The sequence below is a fragment of the Pan paniscus genome, chromosome 9 (genome assembly GCF_029289425.2).
Source record: "Pan paniscus chromosome 9, NHGRI_mPanPan1-v2.0_pri, whole genome shotgun sequence".
Taxonomy (NCBI): domain Eukaryota; kingdom Metazoa; phylum Chordata; class Mammalia; order Primates; family Hominidae; genus Pan; species Pan paniscus.
Window position 1 is genome coordinate 6,330,045 of NC_073258.2, and position 15,606 is coordinate 6,345,650.

General features: G+C 43.3%; 1 protein-coding gene across 8 annotated transcripts in view; it reads left to right on the forward strand.

Annotated features, from left to right (window-relative positions):
- Positions 1-15,606, forward strand: part of STIM1 (stromal interaction molecule 1) — a 231,916-nt gene that overhangs the window by 213,425 nt on the left and 2,885 nt on the right. For 2 of the 8 annotated variants that reach the window (XM_055094017.2, XM_034932011.3), the window contains 4 exons: positions 7,465-7,632; positions 8,163-8,263; positions 8,544-8,779; positions 11,755-12,142. In XM_055094017.2, coding sequence (XP_054949992.1) covers positions 7,465-7,632; positions 8,163-8,263; positions 8,544-8,779; positions 11,755-12,142 — 893 coding nt within the window. Of the gene's footprint in view, positions 1-538; positions 4,043-7,464; positions 7,633-8,162; positions 8,264-8,543; positions 8,780-9,953; positions 10,047-11,754; positions 12,143-13,982; positions 14,020-15,606 lie in introns of those variants that run through there. The other 6 variants (XM_055094019.2, XM_008961916.4, XM_063608068.1 and 3 more) reach the window with 5 other exon arrangements.

Sequence of the window (15,606 nt, forward strand, 5' to 3'; positions counted from 1 at the left end):
GTAAAGGGCAGGGGCCCAGGGTCTGGCTAGAAAGTTTCATGTGTGAGGAATTTCAAATATGATCCAAAGACTATGTCCTAGAGTCACTGGACTCTTACCAACAATAAGAGTTCAAGTTGTAAAAAATAGTCACTATGGGCCGGGCACAGTGGCTCATGCCTGTAATTCTAGCACTTTGGGAGGCCAAGGCAGGTGGATCACCTGAGGTTAGGAGATCGAGATCAGCCTGGCCAACATGGTGAAAGCCCATCTCTATTAAAAATACAAAAAAATTAGCCGGGTGTGGTGGCGGGCACCTGTAATCCCAGCTACTTGGGAGGCTGAGGCAGGAGAATTGCCTGAACCCCGGAGGTGGAGGTTGCAGTGAGTGGAGATTGTGCCATTGCACTCCAGCCTGGGCGACAAGAGTGAATCTCTGTCTCAAAAAAAAAAACAAAAAAAGAAAGAAAGAAAAAAAGAAAATTATAAAAATAGTCACTATGATTTTCAAAGAACAGTGGATAATAGGTGATAACAGTTATTTTGTTCCTTTTTTGAGGTATTTACATAAAGTGTACAAGTCATAAGTATACAGCTGGCAAGCTTTTGCATATGCATGTACCTGTGTTACTACCACCCAGATCAAGATACAGAACCTTCTCAGCACCCCAGGAAACTCACTTTTGCTACCCCAATTAATATTTCATCCAAAAGTTAACTACTGTCACAACTTGTAAACCAGATTAGTTTTGTCTAATTTTGAACTTCATATAAATGGCATTATACAGTATATACTCTTTTGTGTTTTGTTTCTTTCACTCAACATTATGTCTATGAGAGTCATCAAAGTTGCATGTAGTGATAGTTGGTTTATTTCCATTGCTGAGTAATAATCTATTGTATGAGTATACTTTAATTTATCCACTCTTCTGTTGATAAACATTTGGGTTGTCTGCAGTTTTGTTGACTTTTATGAATAATATTGCTATGAACCTTCTTGCATATGTCTCTTGGTGGGCATAAGCCCTCATTTCTGTTGGACATATAATATTCATGTATTTAGCTTTATTAGAAACTGTCAATTTTCCAAAATGATTGTACCAATCTATACTGCCACAACAATGTAAGAGAATTCTAGTTGATCCATGACCTCAGTATTTTTAGGCATTTTAATTTTAAACATTCTGGTAAATATATAGTAGTATCTTGTGATTTTAATTTTCATTTCCCTAATATTATTAAACACCTTTTTATAAATTTATTGGCCATTTGATTTGGGAATCTCTTCTCATTTTAAAAATTGGATTGTCTGTCTTTTTCTTATTGATTTGTAAGCATTATTTATGTATTTTGGATATTAGTCTTTTGTCAATATAAATACACATATATATAGAAAATATTTTTTCTCAGTCTTGACTTTTTTTTTTGCTTTATTAATATTGTCTTTTGATAAACAGAAGCCCTTGATTTTAATGAAGTGTAATTTAATCAGTTTTTTTAAAATGATTGATGCAGTCAGGCGCCGTGGCTCATGCCTGTAATCGCAGCATTTTGGGTGGCTGAGGTGGGCAGATTACTTGAGGTCAGAAGTTCGAGACCGGCCTGGCCAACATGGCAAAAGCCCGTCTGTACTAAAAATACAAAAATTAACTGGGTGTGGTGGCACATATCTGTAGTCCCAGCTCCTTGGGAGGCTGAGGCAGGAGGATTGCTTGAGCTTGGGAGGTGGAGGTTGCAGTGAGCCAAGATAGTGCCACTGCACTCCAGCCTGGGTGACAGAGTGAGACTCCATCTCAAAAAAAAAAAAAAAAAAAAAAATTGATGCTTTTTGCTTTTTGTTTCTTGTTCAAGAAATCCTTCCCTATCCCCAAGATATTTCCCTAAATTTTCTTCTGAACCTTTATTGTTTGTCTTTTCACATTTAGGGATATTATTTCAAATTAACTTTTGTATGTGATATGAGGTAGGCTGTCAAGGATCTTTTTTTCCCCCCCCCCCAAGTAAGGTGATCATTCAGGAATCTCTTTTTTTTTTTTTCAGGTCAAAAAGTTTTCTAATTTTTATTGTGGTTCCTTTTTTGGGACATGGTTATCTAGTATATTGCTTGATTTTCAAACACGTGAGGACTTTTTAACTTATTTTTCTTTTGCTGATTTCTAGTTTAATTTCACTATGATCAGAGAACATATGCTGTGTGGGTGTAGTCCTTTGAAACTTGTTGAGACTTGGTTTGTATAAAAAAACAACTAAGCAATTCAGTTAAAAGGCAAAGATTGTCAGATTGGATTAATGCCAAAACTCAATTATATGCTGTTCATAAGAGACACATTTTAAATATAAGAACACAAAAAAAGGTTAAAGGAAAAGGATGAGAAAAGATATATGTTACAAAATAAAGCAGCAGAATTAAGCAGGAGTAGCTATATATTGATATAATATTTATATTAATATAAAATAGGATTTAGGTCATGAAGTATTGACCTAAAGCAGTTGCTAAGTGAAATAAAGCAAGGGTAGCTATATATTAATATAAATGTAATATTTACATTAATATAAAGTAAACTTTAGGTCAAGAAGTATTACTGGACTCCAAAATAGATATTTCATAATTATAAGTGGATGAATTCAATTTAATATATAACAGCCCTTAATTTGGATACATCTAATGATGTAGTCTAAAATATATAAAGCAAATATTGACTGAGCTAAAATGATACTAGACAAATTTTATAATCAAAGTTAGAGGTTTTAATATGCTTCTCTCAATAAGCCACCAACAGCATCCATAAGGATATAAAAAATTTAAAAACATGGTTAATAAATTTGAATTCCTTGACACATATAGAACACTTTGCCTAACTCTAGAATATACATTCTTTTTAGCACTTATATATCTCTTAAAATATACTTCTGCTCCATTCTCTTCTCTCCTTCTGAGAATCTAATATTTATGTTAGATCTTTTAACTGTATTCCACATGTCTCTTATGCTCAGTTCTGTTCTTTTTTCTCTCTGTGCTTTGGTTTGGTTATTTTCTATTGATCTATCTTTTAAGTTCTTTAATTCTGCATTCTACTGTAAGCATTCTGCTGTTTAACCCATCCAGTGGGTTCCTACTCTCAGACAATGTATTTTTCAATTCTAGAATATCCACTTTACTCTTTTATAGGTTCTAGTTCCCTGTCCAGAATTTCTATCTTTTATCTATTGTATCCATCTTTTCCTGTATTTCTCTTAACATAGCAATCATAATTATTTTAAAGTCCTTGTCTTATAATTCTTACATCTGGATCATTTATGGGACTGCTTATTTTTCCTCTTGATTATTAGTCATATTTTTTGCCATTTATGTCTAATAATTTATTTTTATTACATGCTGGACAGTGTGTATAAAAAAACAATAGAGGCTCCAGATGATTTTCTCTTCCATCAGGTAGTTTTCCCCCTTTCTTTTGTGAAGTATATTAAGGAACTGATCACCTCAAGCCAATCAGAGATCAAGCTGCATTTGAACTAGGTTGCAGTTTTAGTAAAACTTGGTGTAGCTTTCATTTGTCCCAGTTTCTCAGGTATGTCCCTCCCTCACTTTTAAATGGAAAGCTGTTAAATTTCTTTCTCTTCAGCCCTGAAAGACTGTGAGAGATGCAGTTCTGCCACTTCGTAGGCTGTTTTCTTTGTGCCCCAGTGGAGATCTTCTACATGGGTCCAGCCCAATTTTCGGCTGTCACCTAAAATCATCAATGTCTCCCAGGAAGAAAATGACTGGCAATTGACAAATCATCTTAGAAAGGCTTTTTTTCTCTCTGACTTTTGGTTTATCTAGTCTAGTGGTTTTCACACTTTTTGTTCTTAGGACTCTACTTTTTTTTTTTTTTTTTTTTTTAAGACGGAGTCTCGCTCTTGTCGCCCAGGCTGGAGTGCAATGGCACGATCTCGGCTCACTGCAACCTCCGCCTCCCAGGTTCAAGCAATTCTCCTCCTGCCTCAGCCTCCCGAGAAGCTGGGATTACAGATGCCTGCCACCACACCTGGCTAATTTTTGTATTTTTAGTAGAGAAGGAGTTTCACCGTGTTGGTCAGGCTGGTCTCGAACTCCTGACCTCAGGTGATCCACACACCTCAGCATCCCAAAGTGCTGGGATTACAGGCGTGAGCCACCACACTTAGCGAGGACCCTTTACTCTTAAAAACTATTTAGGACCTCAAAGAACATTTTGATAGGGGGTAATACTGTTGATATTTAACCTATTAGAAATTAAAACTGAGAACATTAAAAAATATTTATTAATTCATTTAAAATAACTATATAGCCAGGTGCAGTGGCTCACGCCTCTAATCCCAGCACTTTGGGAGGCCAAAGCGGGCAGATCATGAAGTCAGGAGATCGAGATCATCCTGGCTAACACGGTGAAACCCCGTCTCTACTAAAAATACAAAAAATTAGCCGGGCGTGGTGGCGGGTGTCTGTAATCCCAGCTACTTGGGAGGCTGAGGCAGGAGAATGGCTTGAACCTGGGAGGCGGAGCTTGCAGTGAGCTGAGAGATCGTGCCACTGCACTCCAGCCTGGGTGACAGAGCAAGACTCTGGCTGGGCACGGTGGCTCATGTCTGTAAGTAATCCCAGCACTTTGGGAGGCCGAGGCGTGCAGATCACCTGAGGTCAGGAGTTCGAGACCAGGCTGGCCAACATAGTGAAACCCCGTCTCTACTAAAAATACAAGAATTAGCCAGGTGTGGTGGCAGGCACCTGTAATCACAGCTATTCGGGAGGCTCAGGCAGGAGAATCGCTTGAACCTGGGAGGCAGAGGTTGCAGTGAGCCGAGATCACATCACTGCACTCCAGCCTGGGTGACAGAGCAAGACTCCATCTCAAAAAAAAATAAAATAAAAATAACTATATCAGACCCCTTAGATGTTAACACAAATAACATATTTTCTAAATTTTTCAAAATAAAAACAATTTTGAAAACACAATTTTCATAAAATGCATACAGCTTTCTCCAGATGTTGTGTTGGATCAGAATTGTTTTTCTCCCATGACCTACCATATCCTACTGGGAAGTGGAAGTCAGGTGATAACACTTTATTTAAAACATATAGATAAGTGTTTATTAACTTTGGCTGCATATTAGAATGACTTGGAGAGCCTATTTTAATGCCCAGGCAAACCCCCCCAGATAAATGAAATCACTATCTCTAGGTTGGGACCCAGGTATCTGTGTTTTTTTAAGTTCCTGGCCAGGCATGGTAGCTCACGCCTGTAATCCTTACACTTTGGGAAGCAAAGGGCGGGCAGATCGCTTGAGCCCAGGAGTTTGAAACCAGCCTGGGCAACATGGCAAAACCCCGTCTCTACCAAGAAATAAATAAATAAATAAATAAATAAATAAATACAAAAATTAGCTGGGCATGGTGGTGCACACCTGTGGTCCCAAAGCTACTCGGGAGGCTGAGGAGGGAGGATCACTTGAGCCCGGGAGGCAGAGGTTGCAGTGAGCTGAGACTGCACCACCGCACTCCAGCCTGGGCGACACAATGAGACCCTGTCTCAAAATAAAACAAAGTAAAAAAGTTCCCCATGTGTTTACAGTATGTGACAAGGTTGAGAACCACAGCCATAAAATAAAAGGACAAGAACTCTGACTTGCCCATCTCTTGTCTTCCCATCAGACATTTATTACTGTGCATGGCATGATATGTCTCTTTCTGTCTGTCTGTCTTCCATCTTCCCTATTCCTTATTTTGTAGTTATTTCTCTCTTTAACCAAACTTTTTTTTTTTTTTTTGAGACAGTGTCTCACTCTATTGCCCAGGCTGGAGTGTGGTAGCACGATCTTGGCTCACTGCAGTCTTGACCTCCTGGACTCAAGCAATCCTCCCACCTCAGCCTCCTGAGTAGCTGGGACCACAGGTGAACACCATCCCACCAGGCTAGTTTTACAATTTTTTGTAAGATGAGATCTCGCTGTGTTGCTCAGGCTGCTCTCGAACTCCTGGGCTCAAGTGATCCTCCTGCTTTGGCCTTCCAAACTACTGGGATTACAGGCGTGAGCCACTGTGCCTAGCTCCCAACAGTTTTTGAGCCTTGTAGGCCTGCCCCTTTGTATGCCTCCCTGACTATCATGCTTCTATTTGCTCTCTTTTTTTCTCTTCTTCATCCATTCTTCTTAGCTTATCCCATTCCTTAAACTGCTTTTAATGTAGAACTTGATCATAAATTTTCAGACTTGGTATATTAGTCTCTAAGGTATCTAGTCTTCATTTAGAAGCTATAAAACCAGGAATGGGCTATTTTTAGTTTTTTTTTTTCAGGGAACAGAAACCAAGTGAAGATTGGCACTCTCATTGCCTCTTAAAGGAATAAAGGTGTTCTGTCCCTAGCTGAGGCCCTCCTGGCCTATCTTAGCTGTGGAGAGGACCTCAGGCTTGCTATGGGATGTTTACCTCATTGGCTGAAGCTGGGGATAATAAGACTGCTTTCAATGCGTCTTCTCTGGGATTCTGTTCAGGTAGGAGAATTGGAGATCACTTATGCTGGTAGCTTGGATGAGACAGCAAGAAACTCGGTGTACATAATGTCTGTATGTACTTTCAAGTCTTTTACACTTTAGTGCTTTGTGACTGTCTCATTGTGTGCTCCCTGCAGAGAAGTCGGTTCTTTCTACTTATGCATTGGTCCTCTCATGTCTTGGCTTCTGTTGGCAATGCCTGTGTTAGGTGTGGGCATGCTCATTATCTTCCCACCTTTTACAGAGTTCTTTTCAAAGCCCACTTGCTCTACCCCCTGAGAGAATCATAGACGCAGTCTCTGGGCTAGAGAAGACTTTGGAGAGCATTCAGGACAATGCCCTTCTGAAGTACCAATCATTTTTCAGGTCTCTCTGACATGAGCTCTTCACATAACTCCCATGACAGGGAACTCATTCTCTCCTGAGATCACCCCTTCACTGATAGTTTGGATTTGCGTGGGAGAAAGTCCTTCCTCACACTGAATTAAGAGCCAGTTTAGGAAGCACAGGGTCACACAACCAGTTAAGCGACAGACCAGGGACCAGAACCAGATTTTCAGATTCCTGACCAGTGCTTTTTCTGTCACACTGTGATGTCTTGAAGTCTAAGCACAGACCCTGACTCTCGGTAAGAAGATGATTCACTAGCTGACCTGTTCCTGAAGAGATCAGGGAAGACTGCTGGAACTTGCTGCATGACCAGGAAAGTAAGCTGATGTGATAGAAAAGAATGCCTTTGTCTGGGAACAGAAACATCTCAATTTGGGTTCTGGTTGACACTGTTGACCTTGAGTAGGTTAATTTTCTTCGCTGAGCTTGCTTTCTTCTATATAAAATACGGAAAATAATCCTTACCTTTTCTCCTTCCTGGGAGAGTTGTAAAGCAGATAAGAAGTCTGAGTTCTGAAGCATCACACAGAGATGTTGGAGAGTCTTAGTAGCAGTAAATGAACTCACATCCTTTTGGCTGCACAGGTTCGGGAGGCCTTGAGGAAAGCAGAGAAGGAGCTAGAATCTCACAGCTCATGGTATGCTCCAGAGGCCCTTCAGAAGTGGCTGCAGCTGACACATGAGGTGGAGGTGCAATATTACAACATCAAGAAGCAAAATGCTGAGAAGCAGCTGCTGGTGGCCAAGGAGGGGGTGAGAACAGCCCTTCTATTGTCCTCTTTTCTCCTTTTTGCCCTTCTCCTTTTTACCTGCATATCTTCCTCTTCTCTCCCTCTCCCTGTTCCTCCCATTGGGTGAAGAGATATCCTGGTGGTGGGTTCTGTTTCTTTCCTAATGTTCAGCTCCTGACAGTGTCCTCAGGCTTCTGGAGGAGGGAATGAGGGTGTAGGGGCATTCCTGCCTGTCTTCTGGGAAAGATGAAACAAGTGGAGGCAGGCAGAGGGAAAGCTCTGCCAGCCCCAGGCTGCCACGGGGACAGAGGTCCTCCTGGGGCAAAAGGGCTATCAAGGACCCCTTTGCTTCTCCCCTGGCTTTCTCTATTTTGTCCCCCTCCTTTTTCTTCTACCTTGCCTGCCTTTCTCTTTTTCCTCGTTCTCTTCCCTTTCCTTGTACAGCCTAAGTTGTGCTAGGAGGAGTGGGCCCCAGCCATAGGGGAAGGCCTTTCTCATTTCTTCCAATCTCGAATCCCTGCTCTTTTTGAGCTGGGGGCCTCATCTTTGCAGGCTGAGAAGATAAAAAAGAAGAGAAACACACTCTTTGGCACCTTCCACGTGGCCCACAGCTCTTCCCTGGATGATGTAGATCATAAAATTCTAACAGCTAAGTAAGTGACACCAGTTATCTACTCTGGCAATGTCCATATCATCCTCAGAATTTGAGGGCATACAGGGCCTCCAACACCAATTCCATTTCCTCATTGGTGGAGGGACAGCTCTGGTCTCCTGCCTCAGCCTTTATTTATCTCCCGCCTTGCTCTTAAGTTTGAGTTTATTGTGTGTTTTATTCACACATATTCTCAAAACTTGTTCCTCTGAGAAGAGGCTTCATTCCTACTGGGGCTCACACCAAGTCCATGCCTGCAGTTCTCTTTCCTCTGTCTTCAGGCAAGCACTGAGCGAGGTGACAGCAGCATTGCGGGAGCGCCTGCACCGCTGGCAACAGATCGAGATCCTCTGTGGCTTCCAGATTGTCAACAACCCTGGCATCCACTCACTGGTGACTGCCCTCAACATAGACCCCAGCTGGATGGGCAGTACACGCCCCAACCCTGCTCACTTCATCATGACTGACGACGTGGATGACATGGATGAGGAGATTGTGTCTCCCTTGTCCATGCAGTGTAGGTGACCTCTTTGGGGGGATGAAGGAAGGAGCCTTTGATGTACAGGTTGAGAAGTCTGTGGCCTCTGTTGTGCTTAAACAGCAGATGGGGCAGATACCCAGGAAGATAGTTCAACTCATGACCTTGGTCAATAAAGCACAATTTACTCAGGTTATTTCTTTATAGTTGTCCTTTTGGTGTTCTTTCCTTGTTGTGTGCTCTGTGTGCCCCTTTGGGTCTATTGTGCTAAGTGTGTCTCCCTTCCTTCTTTTTCACTTTATTGTCCCTAACTACCACTCTACCTACCTTTATAAAAAATATGTCCTTTAGTGAATTTCAATGTAAAAATGGCATTTATTCTATTTATTGAACTTATTTATTTTGATTTTTGTTCCTTATTCTTATTGCTAAAGTAGATGAATGGAATGATGTTTCTTTTTGTGTTTTTGTGAAAGGCCCTATAAAGAAATAGTCCCTTAAAGCGATATAGTACTAAATCCTCTAAGCTGGAAAGGCATTCTTGCCCAGGAGGGATCTCCTGCACAAGCATGTCTGGCTTTCCACCTGGACTCTTGGATCCTACCCCCTCTTCCTCTGTCCTGGATCTTCCCTCTCCCTTTTCTCCCCTGCAAGTGATGAGAGTTGAGTAGAGCAGAGCCAAAAGGAACAACACTGGAATTCTTGAGTGAATGAAGGGAGTTTTCCCTTACTGGCCCACAATTGAATTTTTCTTTGGATCAGAAGCTATTTTAAGTAAGTAGAATAGCCCTTATGGTAAAGCTATTGTCCTAGGCCCATATTCTGCCAGTTCAGGGGGAGGGCAGAAGGCCGGGGCTGGGTTAGGGGCTTACTTTCAGATTCTTTAATCAGGCTGGATTCCCACTCGAGACAGAATTTATTTGTAATTTTATCAATAATACTTTGCCCCTGGCCAAACCTCTTTGTTCTTCTAATCTGATAACTCGTTAGGCCTTTAATCAAAGGCTTAACAAGGACAGGATCACTGACAGGCAGAGCTTGATCCTGACTTGCTGATCTGAAGGCTTCTGTGTTCTCCAGGCTGGGAGGGACCTTAATTAGCTCTGAGCTACCCAATCCCTGCCCCCAGCCCTTCCTTTATTACATTGATGGCAGGCCGAAGCCCTTCATAAATCAGATTCTCTTCTCCTTTTGGCCTGGCTGTTGACCCTAGATGCTGCCTGGCTGATGGGGCGTAGGTTCAGTGACCGCTCTCTCTGCTCTACATCCGCCGGCTCGGATGATCAGTCCCTCTGGAAATACCCCGGTTTGAGGAGCCCCTTTGGGGCATTTTGTTTCTCTGACTTTTGGGACTAAATCAACACTCTTACCCGATGGGTCCCTTCTCCTGCCTGCTTCACGCCCCTGCCTGCTCCCTCTATCCCCTCAGCACTGTCCCTACTAACTACAGGGAGGGGTTCGGGGGTGAGAAGAATCAGCTTGCTTGGCAAGAGCTGAATAGAGAACACCCATGGTAATGGAAGGCTTAGGCTTCTCCCTTTAGCGCAGCTATGCAGATAACCTGGTAGCCCTTCTTCCATCTGGGCTGGGAGGGAAAGAGGGAAGGACAAATGACCCCTTTCTTTTCTCTTTTTCATGTTTCTCCCTTTTCTTCCCAGTTTCCCCCTTCTTTCTCCCCCTTCCCCTCCGTATTCCAGACTTCCTCATCCTCTTCAGCCTCTCTTTCATACCTTGAAAGCTACCAGCATAGAAGCCCTACCTCCTGAACTCTCCATCACTATGGAATTATGCTGTCTCCCTGGTGGCCCTTCCAAGGCTTCTCTCACCCTTGTAACCTGGCCCTTTCTCTCATCTTTAGGTAGAATGCAGGGAAGCTTATCTATCAGGGTAGAGGAGAAAGAATAAAGGTCTGCACTCTCTTTTAGCTGGGAGTGAGCCCAAGGGGGGATGCACTAGCATATTCCTAAGTTACTTGGTGCCCATGTATCCCTTCACTGGGCATAGTGGCCATTATCTCCAGGACCCCGATTTGCAGCCTGATCCAAGAGCTGGTTCTTTGTTGTTTATGTGCTTATTGGAAAGCGAAAAAGAGTGAACATTCGCATAAAAAGCATCCATAGTCCCACCATATTTGAGCACCTTCTCTATCACTCTTTTCTGTGAAATTTTTTATGTGGTTAAGATGATAGCCACTGCCACTTATTGAATGCCATGACCTGTTTCAGGTGCCTTAAAGACATTATTGTGAAGTCTCAGAAGAACCCTGCAGGATTTTAGAAATTAGGAATTAAAATGGGGAAGTCAGCTGCTCAAGGTCACAGCTAGAAGTGAAAGTCCTGGTTTCAACCTCTAGTGTTTGGTATTCCAAAGCTCAAGGCTAGTACCTATAATTCTGTATCCTTTTTCCCCTGTGAACATTTTAATAGGCATTTTTCCATTTTCTTCAAGTCTTTTTATAAGCATCATTTTTAATAGCTCTATAGTCTCCCAGAAACTGGATATGTTATCATTTTCCCATTGTTCATTATTTATGTTTACTTTCATACAGCTATTAATAAAAAGTAAACAATTATGTTTACTTCTCATTTAATTATTAATAATGATGAACATGTTTATGTATAAGTCCTTGTCTACGCTGTGAATTATTTCCTGAGGTTGGCTTTCTGAAAAGGCTGGTTCTTAGTGCTCTCCCGGACCTTATCCCAAGCCCCTATCCTACCCTTCCTTGCTTGTGTCTACCCACTAACTGCCTTGCCACTTCCCTTTATAGTGATATTGCCCATAGTTCTCCTTCTATTGGAATTGCCACTAAAACTGACCTGGGCACTTCATCTTCAATTTCCCATCCTTTTAGGACCCCTGGTGGGAGGTTTCTGGGAGGAGGTGCACCATTCTCCAGATTGGCATTAGAGGCCCAGGGTGGTCTCCAGCAAGCATTTATTCATGGGCACCTCCTTACCTGCCAGCCCAAAGTGGGCTGGCCCCTCCTGACACTTTCTTTATTCTCCTTGCAGCCCCTAGCCTGCAGAGCAGTGTTCGGCAGCGCCTGACGGAGCCACAGCATGGCCTGGGATCTCAGAGGTTGGTAGAGGGCGAGGCTGGCCACTTCTTGACAAGCCGGGTATCTCTGCGGCGAATGCGCAGCCTTTCATCTGGACAGTCTTTCAGTTCTGAAGGCTACGGGACCAGCTCTCCATCTGCCTCTGCTGCTGCTTCTTGCTCCTCTTCTATCACCACCATCACCACTACCACCACCACCACCACCACCACCTTCACCACCGTCCATGTCCACCCTGTTTATTACCACCACAGCACTTCCTATTTCCTCCAGATGGAGCCCTACCCTGACACACCCCCTTCTGACAGCACCGCTGTGATGCCTGGGCATTCAGAGAGCTTGGGGTATCAGCTGTCTCTCTTTTCTTTCTTCCCTTCCTTCCCTTTCTGCTGCTTTTACCTTGGTTTCTGCCTGCCAGCTGCTGCTTGATCAACTCTGGGGGTGTGTGCAGTGGGGAATCTTCTTATCCTGTTTGTTCCCAGCTCTGGGATTCCTTTTTAAGGTCAGCCTACTTTCTCCCCTTCTGTGTTTGGGGTTTGCTGACTCTAAAAATGAGTAACGACTTTCTTCCCTCATGACCCTATAGCACTTTTGCCTAAACTATGCACTTTCACATTAGTTATCTCACTTGGGCCCTCACTTCCTTTACTCCTTCAACAAACATTTACTAATGCCTACTCTGTGCCAGGCTCTGCCGGGCATAGGGGTTCACTGGTGGTAAGATACAATCCCAGCCATCAAGAACTACAATCTTGTCTGAGAGAGATACATAAATAATTATGGAAAAACTTATTAAGTGCTATGGGGGTGTTGAGGAAGGAGTGACTAACAGTGTGTACCTGGGTGGAATGCTTCACCAAAGAGATGAATGTGTGCTAACAACCTGTGTGAAGGGAAAGGAGAAAGAGTATTCTAGGCAGAGGAAACACTGTATGCAGAGACATGGAGATTCCAGAGAATACAATATATTTGTGGTTAGAACACTGGATATGTGTTGGTGGGAAGGAGAAACAGGTGAGGCTAGAATGACGAAGGCTCCGAAAGGGAAGGGTTTTGGCCTCTACCCGTTAGGAGATGGAGAACTACAAAAGGGTTTCTAAGAGAAAGTGAATCAGTCACATTTGCATTTTAGAAATAACATTTTAGTGGCTGTGTGAAGGAAGGAAGCGGAAGACTACAGGAATTTGGAAAACATTCCAGTAGACCACTAGGGGAGGTAATGAGGACTTGGGATAAAAAGACATGATAAATTTGGTAACTGGCTACAGTGGTGAAGGAAAGGGAGGATCTAGTATGACACTCAGGTTTATAGCTTGAGTGACTGAATGGACATAACGTCCTTCGTGGAATTCGGGAACCAAGATAGCGGACATAGGCTTTGGGGTTTTGGACAAGAAGAGTTTATAGGTGGGGCAGGAATTAAAATACACATTTTAAGAACAGTAAGTTAAGGTTCTAAAAGAGTAAGTAATTCCCTCCAGGTCTCACAGCTAGTTGAGAGCAGAGCACAGATTAGAACTTGGCTTTCCATTCCAGAATACTCCGTTGGATATTTTTGTCTTTTCACAAGGTCTCAAAAAGTATACTGGAAAATAATTGGTGAAAGGTTTTTCTTCCACAGCTTTGTCTGGCAGCTGCAGAGACTTTTCTTGCTAATACCCAAGATGGTAGACTAGAATCAGAGGTAGTAGCCTTGACCTTGCCTGGAACAAGCTTAGGAGACCTTCAGAAAGTCCTTCCCCTCTGGAAGTACTTCTCATCTCTGAAATGGTGACCACAGCCCAGTCCTGGCCTCTGGGCTGCAGTCTGCTTACTCTGTTGCTTTTTTTTAGTTCTATCTCACTCTGGATACCCATTTATTCAGCTCTGCCCCTTAAGCCTCTGGATAGTTATGCTTGAGGGCTGTTCCTTTCTCTTGCACAAAGGGATTGCCCTTACTAGGATTATTACTCAGCAGAGCCACTCATATCCATTCTCATTCTCATTTTCATCCAAAAGCCTAGGAAGGGAGACTGCTCCTTCCAATACAGATGGAGAGGATCAAATTGGGTTGGGGACACTAAGGGATGCTGTGAATTCCATGCTCCAAGGTTTAAGCTGAGGGCAGTGGGGAGGAAGGGCGGAGAGGTACCTGTATCCACCTGGCCTGTTCACTACTTAATTTTCTTTTGCACCACGCACCAGAGGATCATCTCTAAAGGCAAACAGGCTCTCTAGTAAGGTCAGTAGCTTGGGATGGGAGTCCGAGGCAGCCCAGCCTTTGGGGAGGGACCTCTGGCCTGATTGTTCTCAGTGATTCAGGGAGGGAAGGTGAGCCTGCCTCACTGGGCCTTTTCCCTCCTATATCTCCCTAGGCTTCCTCCCAGGTTCTTATCTTGCTTTGGCAGTCCCAACTTTTAGTTGATGAGAGAGGCATAGAAGGACAGGAATCAGGCTGGGTCCAGTGGCTCACACCTGTAATCCTAGCACTTTGGGAGGCCGAGAGCGGAGGACTGCTTAAGCCCAGGAGTTTGAGACCAGCCTGGGAAACAAAGTGAGACCCTGTCTCTACAAAAAAAAAAATCAAAAATTTAGTTGGGCATGGTGGCACGTGCCTGTGGTCCCAGCTACATAGGAGGATCACTCGAGCCTGGGAGGTCAAGGCTGCAGTGAGCCGAGATCGCGCCATTGCACTCCAGCCTGGGCAACAGAGCAAGACCCTGTCAATAAATAAATAAATAAAAAGATGGATAGGAATCCAGATGAAATAGGGGTCTGGTCCAGGAGAAGTGAGGCTGGGGGGGCCCTAACCTCCTGATTTCTCCTCCTTGGTGTTCGAGAGGGTAGGATCCCAGAATCTTCACTTCCTCAGCTTAGAGGACCCTTTTTCTCAGTGTGATTGCTTCCCAGAACTTCCTCGGCACCTTGCTCATTGGTTTATAATAGTGTTTCGAGAAGGCAAGATATGGAGAGGATCATCTTGGGGCTTAGAGAGACAAGGACAAGTTTAGAAGCAAGGACAGTGTCAGACATATGAAACCAAATATGAGACTGAATATTTGTAAATACTAGAATATGTGGCTAAAACAGTATTTGTAGAATGGAAGCTGAGTTGGAATTGTTTTCTGCTGCCTGCTGAGTCCAGGAAGGTACTGGCCCATGGGGTGGCTACTTAGTTATTTGCTTCCAACTGAGAATTAAATCTACAATAGCTATGAGCCAACCCCCTGCTTTTGCCTGTTTCAGGGGCCTGGTACCCTTCCTAACTTCTGACCCTCAGCCTCTTTCTTTCTAGGTCCTATGGTGGTCTCCTTTTCCATTCATGACTCTTCCCCTTTGGCTAGCAGACGTTTAAACATTTCCCTTAGCTCTCTCCTCTGCTTTTGCTGAGGTTCTCAGGCCTCTAGGAAGGCAGAAGGAGGATTCAGGATTGGCAGAGAGAGCACCTCCATATCTACCTTTTTGTCTGTAGAGCAGGAGGAGTGGCATCTGGAATTGATTCATGGTCTTAGCAACCACCAGCTCCTTAAAGGGTCTCAAGTTCCTAGACTAGCCTGTGTGTGTGCATGTCCAGTGTGTGGTGGCATGTCTCCATAACTCAGCCTTGCAAAGAAGCCTCTTGCGACCGGCCCATACATAGGCCTTTCAGCTTGGCAGGCCTCATCATCTTCATTCCCACAATAATTTCTACATTTCCAAGTGCTTTGCCAGCATATTTGATCCTCCAAACAGTCTTGTAAGATAAATTGAATTGGTATTATCTTCATTGGGCCAAAGTTAAGGACTAGCAAGTTTAGATGACTTGACTTGTCCAAGATCACACAGGAGT